The sequence below is a fragment of the Phoenix dactylifera genome, chromosome 2 (genome assembly GCF_009389715.1).
Source record: "Phoenix dactylifera cultivar Barhee BC4 chromosome 2, palm_55x_up_171113_PBpolish2nd_filt_p, whole genome shotgun sequence".
Classification (NCBI taxonomy): domain Eukaryota; kingdom Viridiplantae; phylum Streptophyta; class Magnoliopsida; order Arecales; family Arecaceae; genus Phoenix; species Phoenix dactylifera.
In genome coordinates, this window is record NC_052393.1 from 5,743,663 (window position 1) to 5,758,915 (window position 15,253).

Genomic DNA, 15,253 nt, shown 5'->3' on the forward strand with positions numbered 1-15,253 from the left:
CATAATACATTTGTCAGAATTTTATGATATTAGATTATAAGAAGATAATAAGGATCAAAATATTGATTATAATCTATTTATTAATATTTGATATCATGGTCCATATGAAAAGTTTGCATGATGCTGACATGTTATGGCTCATCTTAGCAACAATGATATTGATCCTCTTTCACTATGTCAAAAGAGCAATCTAGCCTTCCCATCTTAGCCTACATCTTGTCCACCACGATCAGGCCTTGGAATCTTCAGATTTTCCTACATATAAATGAGGGAGGATATACAGATCGAGGGCCAGTTTTTTTGTGTTATACTGACTACCATATTTGGATGGCTAAAAACAGAAGATTGTTTGAGAGTGCGGCGGAGGGCCCCTTGGTGGTTGCGATGAGAGCCATGATTGATGCTTCATATTTCATTTGGGTCGCCTGTTTGGAGAGGATCTTGATAGGTGGGAAAATCTAGGGTCCAAAACCTATAGCTTATGCGCATCGTATGGTTCATTTCGCTTGGGATCTTCCACTCTCTAGCTTCCTCCGAGTTAACTTCGGTGAGAGGCCGCCTATTGTATGACACGTCTATGCTACTCATTGAGCTAAGAGTTGCATGGGAGGGCCTCACTCATACCATTGCAGTTTTGTGGGCCGACAACATAGTTCTGAAAAAGGATTCTAGAACAATCGCTTCATGGATCAGAGCTGGGATGGAGTATCGGGATTCAAGATACATCCTTTCACTATTGGCAGCTATCTAGAGACCTGTATCGAGTTGCATCTCATGTGTGATTAGACATACGTATGGGGAGGGCAACAATGTAGCCGATTGTATGGCATCCTTTGTGGCCAGTCACATCGGCATCGTTGCTATCGAGATTGCAAGATATTTGTATGATTGATGCTAGAGGATGTGTATACTCAAGGGCCATACAAAATAGCCACTCTAAGAAAAAAAAGAGAGCGAGCTAGCAGATTACTAAGTGACTAGGAATCTATGGCGTTACTCTCCATGCTTTAATTCTTTGCTCCATGTGTTTTGGTTATGCATGTTTGTATAGACGACATATCATTCATCTTGACAATAGATGGTTGTTACTTATTATATTTTCATGCCAAACATGATGAATTGAGAGATGACGACAAACATCTATTTTCGATGGGGGAACATGCATGGCCTTTTGCGGTGAAAGTTTTCTCCTCCAATAAATTTTTTATTTATTTATTAAATGAAAACATATGAGAGCATGACCTAAACTGACTCAAAACGCTTATGTTAAGGCTGAAATCGGATCAAATATGGATCGAATACCAATATATAAATATCCATATTTCTTATATTAGATGAATATAGATATAGATACAGATGTTAGTCGAATGAAATTTTTTTTTTTATATTTATTTTAAACGGATATAGATATAGATATATATTGAATAATAGAAGCATGGATATAAATATGGATATTAGTTTAATAGTTAAATTTTATGACCATAAATTTAAAAGAAATGCTAAGTAAAAGATAAATTAAGTTAATAGCATGTTATCATTTATTTGTTTAAAAAAATCATGATTACTATATAAAATTAAATAAAATTATAAATACATTTAGATATTTAGATAATAATTATTTATCTATATTTATATTTATTTTTTATTTAAAAATATAAAGTAATATAGATATTAGCTGCATGCTTAAATTAATATCTTAATAGATATATTCGGATAATGGATCGGGGCGGATCATCCGTTCACTTTCATCCGTTCTGTTTTTTTCAAGAGATTTTTTTTGGTCCCGTAACTAACTAGCGCCGCAGAGCTTGCTCCCTCCCGACGGGCTACCACAATGTCTGGTCTTCTCGCTTCCTCTCACCCCTACCTCTTCTCTCTAAACCCTAAACCCCTCTATCGCCTCCTCTCTCTCCGCTCCCCATCCCCCTCCGTTCCCTTCTCTTTCGCCTCGCGGAACCCTCGCATCATCTGCTTCTCCTCCCCCTCCGCCGTCCCCGGCGAAGGTCGCGGCCGACGTCGGAGAAGAATCTCCATCTCTAACTCGTCGAATGACGAAGACCGCTCCCCCGAGCCGGCGGGAATCTCCGATGAGTGGGGGGAGAAGGCCGAGCCGGAGGCCGAGCCGCCCTCGGAGGCGGATCCGCCCAAGGACGAGGATGAATGGGGGAGAGAGCAAGGGAAGGCTGGCGCGGCGGCCCGAATCGTAGACGAGTGGGGGGAGGAGGCGGAGCCGGAGCCGGAGCCGCTGTCGGACGCCGATACCCCCATGGACGAGGACGAGTGGGGGAAAGAGCCGGGATCAGGAGGAATGGGGTATATATCGGGGAATGGCAGTCCGGTGCCGTCCGACAAGCTTGGCGACTTGAAGCGGTGCCTGGTTGATACTTTATACGGGACAGATTTTGGTTTGAGGGCGTCGGCGGAGGTCCGGGCCGAGATCTTGGAGCTGGTCAACCAACTGGAAGCGGAGAATCCAACTCGAGCACCGACTACGTCACCGGAGCTTCTTGATGGAAACTGGATCCTGCTGTGAGTTGTTTGACATTATTACTGTTATATTTTTGCTCTGTTTTAAAGAAACCTAGGTACTATAATTTGTTTTTTTTTTCCTCCAAAGTATGGTTATATTGGTGCTAATTTTTAGAGTTTTGATATATAGAAAAGTAAGGAACGTTTGATAGTGTGCAATCCTTTGGGACATACAACTGTTACTAATCACAAATCCGTATGTAACATACCTGTAGATACAGTGCTGAACTATTTTCAGCAAGAATGTGGATGAAATCAACAACAGTTTACAATCATGGCATGTACGCTACGGCATGGTATGGGAAGGGTCAAACATTTGCAGCCTTACTCTTGTGTGCGGAGAGGCTGATTCTATGTTTCATTACTATCACACCTAGGTCATAATGGAGAAACCTTACTGTTGCAACAAGGCTCGGCCTCTGATAATATGAGAAATATAATTTAATATTTAGGAAAATGTATTTGTTACATTGTAAAATTGGAACATGTTCTCATGCAACTGGATGTGTCTTTTGTACATAATGTTTGTAGGAGATTTACTAACCTGATGATACTAGAGCGTCAATCTTTCATTGCTTGATGAGGATATCCAAAGAATTCATTCCCTGGATGAGGTGGTGACAGTCATTGACACATGAAGTGACTATTCGATACTTGAAGGCAGTCTTTTGGGAATTATTGACATGGTGTTATAGTCTCATTGTAAGGGAAGGCATCCACATATTTGAATCATTCAATGCATAAATAACTAGGATGAGGAAATTGCATACTGGTGTGGGATCAAGGCAAAGTAACATTTCTTTTTTGATTGTCTTGCACTTTGACTGCAACCTTGCATGACACAACGTGTTTATTCAGAGTGATGCTAATGATAAGAGGTTAGTTCTGTCAAACCATCTTATTAAGGAATTCTTATGATTTTCCAAGATGTCATATAGTGCAGGTCTCGGCAAAATAATATAGGCACCATATACAAGGTTATCATTAAGATGTTTGGACTGTTACAAAACTTTTGGAAAGGCAAATGAGAATATTCAAGTTTACAAGCAAGTCTACAAGGTGGAAAAAAGAAAGTTCTGTTGAAAATAAGGTCATTCCTATTTCTTTTTTTGGTAACTTTTGCAAGATTGATCCCAAAGATGGCAAGTTTTTCTTTAATGAAAAAAGAGAAATTAAGGGATAAGCTGATATTAGAATGTAAACAATGACTCTGCATAAAAGTGTTATTATTCAAAACAAAAGTGTAGGAGTTAAAAAGAGAGAGCTAGGACATTATGAAATGGCAAGTGGGGAATTTGATTGCTAAGATTTGGTTTAGGTAGCACAGGAGTTAAATTTTGCTTCTTAAGCTAGATTCGAAGACTATCTCATTTTACCCTTCATAAAGTCACCTTGTTACCCATCGAGTCCAGATGCCAACCTGAACTTGACTCAAATGGATTGGGTTCAAGTCAACCAGAATTTCATTGGATTGTCAAAAGAATAACCCTACACAGTTTTTGGCTGATGGACTGGGCCAAATTTTGCCACCACAAGGAAAAGCTAGAGCAGAAGCGCAGAATGTAATGAATCAAATTAGAGATGTTATATTATTTGAAAATGAAGTATTTAAGGAAGTTGGAAACACCTTTCAGATTATTTTAGTCATCCAGGGGATAAAAACCCAAAGGCCTTGCAGCTGAAGGGATTGACTAGATATTAAATTGGAAGCGACTATATTCAATGAGGAAGAAGTGAAAGAGGCAATCTCTAAGCAGAGTGGTGGAGAGCCATATTGCTAGATATTTTCTCAATTTACTATCTGAATGGTACTATGGCAAAATGGAAGTTCATCTAATTATTTGATCAGCAATAAAGATTGAGATTTAAATTAGGGTGTTGTATAGAACATAACTCTTAATTAATAGTTACATGCATTTCTTTTGAGTTCTAAGGTGAGAAAAATATTGAAAAGCAGAGTTTGAGATATGGTTGTTGAAGTTAACAATTATCAGGTTTTTAAGTAAGCTTTGCATCTATAATTCTGGATGCATGACCGACAATGTTTTAATTTATACTATCACTTAAGTTGCATATGTGTAATCCAGAACTAGAATTTCCATTATACATGTTTAGAATTCAAACCTAACTGCTTTGCATTGGAGCCAAATAAAATTCAGGCCACATATTAGATACGAACGAATATAGTTCTATAAAGCATTCTTGAAGACGAGAAATGAAGATGGAAAGGTGGAACAAGTGGTAGTAGATGAGCAATTGAAAGTGAGGATTTTTAAGGAAAAAGGTGACAGGGAAATAGAAGAAAAATATGCTGCATGCTAGACAAGAATGGAGAAGAGGAAGAGAGGGGTGGGTACTTATGGGGGGAGAAATGAGAGAAGAGAGGAGAAGAGAACAAAAGGGGAGCTGAAGGAGGGGAGAACGCTTTTTTTTTTAATTATAATATATCTATGATATTTGAATTGGTGTTGATAAAAATCAACTAATGACTTCTTAGTGTTGCTAAAGACATGCCTGTGGTGCAACCTTAGCCCCTCTGTTATCTCAAGGTGAGGTGACTTCATCAAGGTGCTCAAAAAGCATGCTCTACACATCCCATGCTTAGGAACTAGGGCAAAAAAGATGTCTCTTCATTGCCATATGTTGTGTGCATATATGATCGTAGGCATTGTTGCATGTATGCAAATACGAGAATTAGATTTGAATGCGTATCCAAGTGCCTGATTTGGTAGGATGGGAAAAAGAGTTATGAGGATATATAGAATAAATTATTAATTTAACTAAATTATATATTTGTACTTCTAATGTTCTTTATTTCATAATTAAAATTAATATTAAGAAGATACTATTTGTCAAGATCCTTAAGTATATATATTTCTCATTCAAACTTCTCATCTAACTTAAGAATATAAAAAAAAAAAAAAATTCAAAGCAAGGATGGCTGAATCGTGCCGAACCGGCCAGTTCGGGTGTATTGAACTAGATTAGTCAGCGACCAGCACGGTTCAACCTAGATTTTTGAGATGGCCAGCATTCGTTACTTGAACGGTTAAATCCCCTCCCCCCTCACGTGGTTCGAGTCCCCCCTCCCTCCCCGCTCGCGATGTTTGAGTTCTCCCTCTCCTCCTTGCTCGCGAACACCCTTGCCCCTCCCCTCCGGCGGTTAGTCACAATGGTCCAAGATGAGGGCTTCCAGCAAGTCCTCCCTCCCTCCCTTCCTCTCACTCCAAGGGTTAGGGTTTCTCTTGGCCCTCACCCTCCCTCTCTCTCTAGCTATGAGGGTTAGGGTTAGGATTTTGCTCGGCCCTCCCCCCTTCCTCTCTCCCTTCCTCCCTCCCTCTCGCCCTCTCCCTTATCCTCTTTCTTTTGTTCGCTTGCTTTGAGGATTAGGGTTAGGGTTTCTTTTAGCCCTCCCTCTTCCTCCCCCCCTTCCTCTCCCTGTTTTTTAGTATGCCCTGGAATGGTACAATATGGACCCGTATCATATCGAACCGATCACCGGCCGGTACAACCGATACTGGTTCAACAAATCTTGTTTTCAAAGTTATTTTACTACCTACATTCTTGGTGAATCATTAAAAGGAAAGAATACTCACTTTTAGTATGAAAATGGAAGGTCGAAGTCATTGCTGAAGAGTTCAAATCTTGGCCAATTCTTAAAAGTAGCATCTGTAGAATCTCATAAGTATCCAAGTATAGCATCTATAAAATCTCATAAGTATCCAAGTATCTGATGTATATTACACATATGGCATGGCTTTTTAGAGTTGGATGCAAGCGTCTAGGTAACACAAATAGTAGGTGGTTGAGAATGTGCATGCTTGCGTGCTTGCTTTGATGACTGTGAGTTTCTGTCTTTATCTGCGGGCATGGCTAAATTTATTTAGGTGCTTCTATATGTTTATTGTGTTTTAGTTTGCTATTACATATGCATACATCAATACATATTAATACTACAAATAAATATATACACTCTTTGTATGTGTTTTTACATGTAGACACCCATATACATATGTAGAAATACGTACATACATAGCAGGTAGGCATACGTGCATACATATATATATATATATTTATATATATATATATATATGCATACACACATTATATGCTTATACACGTTTATATGTCATATAAATAAATATATACATATGTTTCTACCCCAAGTCTACATAAAAAAAAAAAATTCAGCTGCCTAAAATATAGTCCCTAAATTAATTTCAAGGACTATCATACTCACTCTTCATTCCTCACATTCTAGGAGTAAATTCCCATTCAAAATATCCCTTTGTCTTACTTATTTTTTTCCTTTTGACTAAGTCTTTCTTACTTGGATACGAAATGAAGTGAGGGTTTGGAATGGATTCACCAAATGGAAATTTCTCCAGTTTCAAAAGAAAGATAACCTCTAACCATTTACAAGTTCTCCCTTTGCTAAGACAAGTGGCAAACAAGGACATTCATCTTTTATCTTAAATAAAGACTGCAAACTAGTCCTTTAGACAAGTGATTCTTGTCTCAGTAGATAATACACTGACTATTGATGATTGTTCATTGATTCAAATCTTTTCAAGCACTCAAGTTCAAATTTGGAATGCGAATAGATAAATATGCAATACTGGTAATGTTACTAATTAAAATTCTCCTAAATAAACTATCTGTGCTAGATAACTTATTATAGGTAAACCATTTTGAAATAAAGCGGTAATTGAACGAATGAAGTAACAATTCTATGCTAGTTTTAAAAAATTTGTTTTCATGTAGGTGGTTTGAAATGCATAAGTATTTATGTTGTCTTTAAAACTTTCTTGCCCACCATCATGTTGTCAGCTCTACTTAAAACTAGCTAAGTTTGGTTTGAAGAACCTAGAGAACGTGGGGAAATGAGTCTAAGAAAGAAAATTAAATGCTTTGTAGGCCTTTTGGGCTTTGGAGAGTCAACTAGATTGCTCAGAATTAGAAATTTCTAGTCACTAGAAAGCAAGGATATCATGGTAGGCCTTTTAGTTAGGCTTTGGTATATTGAGATATATGAAAACGGGGCTTGAAAGATGATGGGTTACTGATCTACCTTAGGTGTGTGACATGGTGATAGACAGGGGACTTACATGAGGCCTGTGATATATGTTTTTGGGCCCTAAACCATTGGCAAAGAATTGCTCATTCTAGCAACTCATCAGCTTGAAGTGCATTGGCTGCTTGATTTTTAACTCAGCCAATCAAGTTTTAGTGTATAGTATGCATGCCTGCGAGACTCCTATCTATAGACTAGACTTCGTACACAAACAACATGAGCCCTAGGTATCAGGCGTATCCAGCAATTCAAATAACCAGCCACATGACTGAGCCAAAGAATAGAAGGAAGAACTTGTCATATGCTTGTTTTCATGTGTAGGGGTTTCTTGTACTCGTCTTGGGAATCCACAGCCTTGAAATGGCTTATTCACTTGTTAGTATCTCAATGTTCTGCCTGCATGTGTTCCACCAATGAAGCCACCTACCCTACACAAGTTAACCCTTTTACCATTGGTAACTAAATTAGCTTGCCTAGAGATGTTTGACAAACTTGAGCTTATTCACATATATGGTTGGTTACACACATAGCTCTAGCCTTCATGTATGATCTAAGATTCTACACTCATGTTTGACCAATATAATGGAGTTTATGTGCATAAATTATTTTCCCCTTGCTTCAAACAAGGCCCCTCTTGAACACATCTACTGTGCAATGTCATTTCATATATGCCCTATTCATGTCTAGTCCAAGCCAGGACAGGCTGAGCATGAAGCTTGCTTTGTGCCAGGTCTTGCATCTAGGCTGCATATGACATGCCTCAGAAAGGTGCCATGATGTCATGGTGAAGTGTGAAATGCATGGTGCACCTAATGCTTTCATGTGTAGCACCAAATCTCTTAGGGCCCTTTCAGATGGCCAAGTATTTTATCCGGTGATAAGATCTGCTTGAGGCCCTTGTGTATTTCTCGGTGAACAATGACCATGCAGAGGAGGTTACAGGCTGCGGTGGAGAATGGAGAGTCCTGATCCCACTATTTCTGGACAATCCATTCCATTGAAAAGGTGTTTTATCTTATCCATATGTTTTATAGATTGTGGATTCAATGGACTCTCAGTGATCTTTAAATTTTCTTTAACCATTGCTTCTTTCTCGGTGTTATTTCCCACAGAGCATTGATACGTTATCACCAGAAAATAGGATCTGGCATCCAAATAGGCCCTTACGAATTACCAAATGTTCTGTGTTCTAAAACAAGCTTTGAATAATTACAATGCCAGGTGACTGAGTTTACTCTCGTTGGCTTGGTCTGAACTATCTCAAATCAGTTCTTGTTGAGCATGCACCCTGTCCTGTGCCACAACACTGTGTGAATGTAGGCTTCCATCTTTCCTATGTCCTTCCCCTCTTTGCCCTATCACTAGTGGTTACTCCCGATTGGAAGCACCCCTTTTTCCTTTCATAGAGAGTTCCAATCGTCAAAATCAATAAATAGGCTATCATGGATCAAGATCCAAACAGATCAATCATGTTGGGAGGTACTGCCCTAAGGAGAAGAAAAGGTGACTACGAGATCTGGGATAATAAATAAAATAGGAACTGGTTAAAAGATTTTGGGCACAATATATTTTAGGCCAAAGATCATTGTTTGGCTTTCATCATCATATGCACCTAGGATGCACCACATCTGTCTCAAAGAGGTGCCTTTTTGAGTCAATGATGAAGTTCAAATGCACAGTTATGCACTGGTGTACGTGTGCAAGTACAGGTTTTGACAAGTGTGATTGGAAATTACTGCTGATGCACCACCAATGGTTTTGGCATGCTCATTTCTTTGTTGAATTAAAAAAAATATTGTGTAGACCAAACACAACTTTTAATTTCAAATTCAACATTATAAGATGAGTTCTCTTATGTGGAACTAGTTCATCTTCCAGTCTGTACATAGTCTCTTCATTCTTTCAATCCAAATGGAAGATGGAATGTGCTAAGCACCATTTTCTATTCATAATTGGCTGATGAGTTGAAACATAGAAAGCCATGTAGTGTCATAGACATGCACATGCACTGTTTCATATTTCACTTGATATTTATTCAATACAAAGAACTAGGTATCATATTGGCTGCCTCTCCCATGTTAAATTTCTTGACCTTTTGTTTCTCCCCTGACCCATTCTTTACTGAATACTTTCTATTGCATTATTGCTATTTAAGAGATCAGATGGCATTATCTTTTCTACATAGCTGATTATGGTTGGCTTTGGTTCAGGTACACAGCATTTTCTGAGCTTTTACCTCTTCTAGCAGTCGGGGCAACACCATTATTGAAAATTAAGAAGATATCTCAGGCAATTGACACTAAAAATATGACTATAGTCAATGCCACAATGCTCTCCAGCCCATTTGCCACTTTCTCCTTTAGTGCATCAGCTTCATTTGAAGTTCGGAGCCCATCAAGGATACAGGTATCCAACATTGTAGTAATATTCATGCGGGAAGGCTTTTCGGGTGGATCTTTATATTTGAATGTTTTATTTGTGACCAATTGCTTGTGCGTCTGTGAGTTGATATCAATTATCTGGTTTATTGCTTCTATGATTACTGGCCTTTCCTCGTTAACAGAAATAAACACTAATGCAGAAATGGATAATCGGCATATGTCTTGAGTGGATATTCTCAATACTCAAGTAAATAACATTTTTACCTACATAATTTGTTTCGATGCTAGTTCATCTATCAGCTATAACATAATATAGGATAGGCATAAGCGATTGGTAATTAGGACTTTTGAATGATTATAACTCTTTCATATGTGATTCAAATTTCTGAAGCTTTCTTCATGAGTGAATTTGGCTCGTTATTCCCCAGGCACATAGGCTGTGGTATCTATCTGGATGTGTAGCTGAGACAATGCAAGACTGGATGGATGCTTCATGCCTTATCTGTCTCATTTGGTGAAACCTGGAAACTGTTCTCATTTCATAAAAAAATATAAATGTAAATATTTCTCATTTTAAGGATACATGCAGCATTTAAAATGAAATAATTGGTTGCTGTTGTTACAGGAATGTGAACTTCAAAAGCAAAAAAAATAATATAAAACCCATGATTGATCAAAATAAGAGTTTGAGACTTATGCAATCGACTTCTTTTGTTTCTGGTTTGGTTAACTCAATAAGCCAAAGAACAACAGTAATATTTAGAAAAGCTACATAAATGATTGAGCTTGTGCAAACATAATAGGATTATGTACAGTGAGGTGGTTTTGTTAGCATCACTATCATCATTCTCACAATCCAAGCCATTCACTATCAAAAAGTAATCAGCTATAGTGCACAACTTTGGTTAAGAAGGTGGGAGAATTTAGTACTTATCAACCAGATGCCAACCTTCAAAAATGGGTGCCATGGCCAAGTTAGCTTTAGACAGGATAGAATTTTACCCGAGGATGTTGGTTGGCAACTCGGGGGATTGACTTTATGGGCTGCTGTTTAAGTTCATGAAAGCAAGAGTTACTAAGATCTGAAAAGAGTTTAGACTGACATGGTTTATGGCAATGTTTGATGTGAAGGATTATGTTCATCTTAATTGCAATCTTAATCAGTAATGTTGCTTTTGTTCAATTTTTCTATCCAAAAACATTAATAATATTTTATTTTTTTACTTATTTAATATTCAAAATGTGAGAAGCAAACATAAAGAGGACAGCAAGGATGCAAATTACAATTACTAGCAATTTTCTTAATAAAAATGCGTGCTAATATCCCACTCACATATTTGTGCAATTAAATGAAAATAATGAAAAAGAGAAAAAGAAGAAACATATGAAACCTAACCAGGGAGATTACCTAAATCATTCACTTTTTTTCCTTATGGCTGGCAATGTTTGGCCTGACACAATTGGCCCAAAGACTTGGTCTGGAAAAGTTTGGGCTCTAGCTTGGTCTCAGGCTCTGTAGTTGTCCTTGCACCAGGCCTAAGCCCAAGTAGCTCTGTAGTTGTTCAAGCCAGTCTTGGGCTGAGGACTCTAAAAAATCTAGTTAGCCCTGCTTCTTAGTTTGGCCTGGTTTGGCAAAATGTATAAACTTTGGCTAAAGTGCACTTGGAATATTTGGGCTGGTTTCAAACAGGAACCAATGTGGTACTGGTGGTTTTAGCTGCAGTGTAGAGCTAATCATGGGCCGGGCCTCGGGCGTAAACTATGTTCATTTTTAGTCAAGCTTCGGGCCAGGTTTATTTAAATTTTGACGTTTTCTATGCCCAAGCCTGGCCAATGATCAGCTCTACTCTAGTGCAGTTTGGACGTGGGTATATCTCTACTGATTTGAAATGTGGCTCAGGCATGGTCTTGATGGGTTTAGCACTGGGCTAACATGGGATCTCGGACCAGGTTGTACCTGGCCCTTTTACACGATACTGCAAAATAATGTACTTCATTGTTATCGTACTCTTTGTCGATAAGAATGATTGGAAGTACATTTTTATAAATTTCAAAACGGTGTGTGATCAGTTTGATAATAGCAACCTATACCGACCTTTTGCTTTTCATCTAGTTATGCTAAATGGAGGAATCAAATCAGTTGATAAACAGTGCTATGTATACTTGCAGCAAAAGAGGGTGATATTTTAGACACCATATACAAATCTTCTGTGATTTTATACCTGCATTAGTCCAAAATTTCTTTCTGATTTGTACCTGAATATTTTTTTAACATACATGCACAAACTGACACGAGTCGTCAGTGTTTATGAAATTGCATGAATGTGAAATTTTGCTTTTAAGAGCTTATGGTGTGTATTTATTGCTAGCCCAGTGAATATTGTTTACTCTGACTATTTGGTCTTCAAATTCTCCGTATGTCTTTTCCTTGTTTAACATCATGCTTGGTCCTTACACATTTCTGGTCATCGCTCAGCTCAGGTATACCTATGAATCTCTACCTGAAAGTCTGTCATCCTTTGACAGGTCCAGTTCAAGGAAGGAACTTTTCAACCTCCGGAGATATCATCAACTGTGGATCTACCTGAAAAAGTAAATATTTTTGGGCAGTTGATTGACCTGAAACCTGTTCAACAGACGTTGAACCCTGTACAAGAAAACATTGCAAACATTACACGTGCTATCTCTGGCCAGCCACCTCTTAAAGTCCCACTTCCTGGAAACAGTGCTCAGTCCTGGCTTCTAACAACTTACCTTGATCAAGATTTTAGAATTTCAAGAGGCGACGGGGGTTTGTTTGTTCTGGCAAAAGAAGGGAGCCCTCTGCTGGATCAGCTGTCATGAAAGTTATTTGGAAGATGATTTTGTTGCTTCACATCATTCATGCATCAATCCAGTTTGAGGCCTACCATCCTGCTTTCTTTAACATGTTTTATTGTCATGAAGCAAATATTAGGGATTCTCTCATAAAATGATTTTTTAGCTAATTATATGGGATCTGTCAATACTGAATACTGATGGAGTCCTCAGCTCCATGTATAGTTGCCTTAACACTCAAATGATCATATCATGAACTGTTCAATTTTGATTCATCTTGGAAGTGCCATCAGAAATAACCACAGCTCTTCAGAGTACCCTTATTATACAAGGATAGCATTGTCGTCTGCAATCAGTTTTTTAATCTCTCTTGAACAAAATAAGGTTCTTATCATGTTGAAAACAATCTGCCATCATATAATGCAACATATCTACCTACTTGGGGATATGCCACATTACCACCCAAGTCTTGAACCCAGGTTGCGAGGTAGAAGGTTATGACCACTGGGAGAAGCCCCATTCCATTATTACCTGTAGCTTTTTGAAATCATCAAATAAATCTCTCATTTCATAATGCGCACTACATGATTTAGGTGTCTAGATTTCTTCGTGATGAAAAAAAAGTCTTAAATGGTGTGATATTTTTAATTATTTTTGTTCCTTGATGATGTGATGATCCTATTTCAAGAAGGAAAAAGCCTTTTTAATTATTTTGTATGACATCGTGAAAGCCTGAGCCTAGCGGTTAGCGGTTCATTTGGATTTGGTACAGTCTATGTTGATTCGTGTTTGGTGGTTTGATGTCGCTAAACCATGCTCCTCCACTGATCAGTGGGCTCCACCGCTACAATAAAGGGGCTTCACGATTTGATTTTTAGATACAATAATAAAGATTTAGTCCCACATCGGATAGCAAAACAAGCCTCCAAAGGCTGCAAGACGTTATAGCGAGTGGGCTGCACGGTGAGCAAAACACGCAGCTGCGTGGCGGGCACAGAGCGAACTATTCTTTCGCCTTTTACTAAAGAATACCGTGTGCTCGCCACATTAAGCAGCATACGCCAATTTTTGGAGGGCTACTTCTCTATCTGGGGAGGGGCCCTAACAAATATTCTTTAAATATTTTATTATTGAATACTTAATTATTGGTGAATTCAACTCTTTATAACAGTGAAATACTGAAAGAGAAAAGAATTGAGTTTGGATGAAATTGTCCCTACCAGCAGTTTTAATATTCCAAGATATCCTACCTGGAAGGTTATTTGGCAGGTTAAGAGTATGTTTGGAAAATTTTCTAAAGGTCTGTTCATATTCTTCTAAAGCTCATATTCTTCTAAATATCCATTCTAATTTTAGCTTAAATTCCATGTTTGTACATATGCTCGATTGTAGAAAAGGTTTTTTTTTTTTCCTTCCATAGAAATGGAGCTGAGAGATGTATTTATATGAGTCTTATCCAAATGAATTGCCTACTTCATGAATCTAATAAGAAATTCAGTCTAATTTTACTGAATTTTTCAAACAAATTCTAAATAATTTTTTTTTTTTTAAGAGCACCAAATAGAACTTGAGTACCTTATTGTATTTTTTTATAAGACAATATTAGCAAAATTTAGTAACCAACTAGAACTCGAATACCTCATTTTCTGGATCTAGTTTATTGATTCTTAATTTGGGAAATGCTTGCATGATTATTTATCTACGATAATGGCAACTTTCTTGTTTACTCCATCTCTGAACTTTACTTATTTTAATATTTTTTTGTTAATACGAGTTTACTGCATCATCTTTTTCAGATATTGCAGGCCCTATGTTCTACTAATATTTTAATCCATTTTTTTTTTCAAGAGGTAGTTTTTTCTCTCTGGTAACAAGAGCCATGATTGACTAATTTCATGTGTAGTTTCCTTTTATCTAGCAATTCCCTCTCTTTCAGAAAAAAAGAGAGAATTTCCGCTTTATTTGCTGTAATTCTCATGCTTTTTTTTATTTGTTTGAAAAAAACCCATAATCCATAGTCTTTAAAATCACTTGCTAGTATATACAAAAATCTAGGAATAATATAGGGATTTTATTAAATCTTCATGAATTGTCCTCTTGCCATATGTTATAAATTAGCTGGTGCTCTAATAAGATTTATTACCTTGCATGGGTTTAGTTAATTATAGAACCAATTAAATTTCTGGATCCGATGAATTTATTATGTGCCCATAATGAGCATCCCCGGATGATTTCCATTTTTATGGCACCAAAATCCTTCAAGGCTTTTACCTCCATCTTTTTCCTTTTTTTTTGATAGCAAATTATTTTATGAATCTACAATATACAATGATGAGGATCCAGGGGAAGAGATTTATGTCGCATCCGCGGGTCCACCCCCCTTCCCCCACTCTCTCGCACCTCCGGCTCTAACCTCCTCCTTTGCCCCTGCCTCCCCCTCTCCAGCCTCCAG

At 37.8% G+C, this 15,253-nt stretch overlaps 1 protein-coding gene and 1 non-coding gene across 3 annotated transcripts; both read left to right on the forward strand.

Moving 5' to 3' along the window:
• Window positions 1-1,770: 1,770 nt before the first annotated feature.
• On the forward strand, window positions 1,771-13,076 carry LOC103714575 (probable plastid-lipid-associated protein 3, chloroplastic). 2 transcript variants are annotated; one of them, XM_008801868.3, is made up of 3 exons: window positions 1,771-2,529; window positions 9,814-10,009; window positions 12,461-12,783. In XM_008801868.3, the coding sequence occupies exons 1-3, from the start codon at window positions 1,835-1,837 to the stop codon at window positions 12,578-12,580; spliced, it is 1,011 nt and encodes a 336-aa protein (XP_008800090.1). In that variant the 5' UTR covers window positions 1,771-1,834; the 3' UTR covers window positions 12,581-12,783. The 2 variants fall into 2 exon arrangements, with proteins under 2 accessions (XP_008800090.1, XP_008800089.1); XM_008801867.3 differs by having other exon boundaries at window positions 1,774-2,529; window positions 12,511-13,076.
• Window positions 13,077-13,779: 703 nt separating this feature from the next.
• Window positions 13,780-13,899, forward strand: LOC113463209. Its single transcript, XR_003387072.1, has one exon. It is a non-coding gene; the product is annotated as a U5 spliceosomal RNA (small nuclear RNA).
• The last annotated feature ends 1,354 nt before the right edge of the window (window positions 13,900-15,253 follow it).

Bases quoted from the DNA above. Each gene is read 5' to 3' on its own strand.
- LOC103714575 (XM_008801867.3), top strand. From the start codon at position 1,835: ATGTCTGGTCTTCTCGCTTCCTCTCACCCCTACCTCTTCTCTCTAAAC. The intron at 2,530-9,813 runs GTGAGTTGTTTG...GCTTTGGTTCAG, and splicing joins GATGGAAACTGGATCCTGCT to GTACACAGCATTTTCTGAGC. The intron at 10,010-12,510 runs GTATCCAACATT...ATCCTTTGACAG, and splicing joins GGAGCCCATCAAGGATACAG to GTCCAGTTCAAGGAAGGAAC.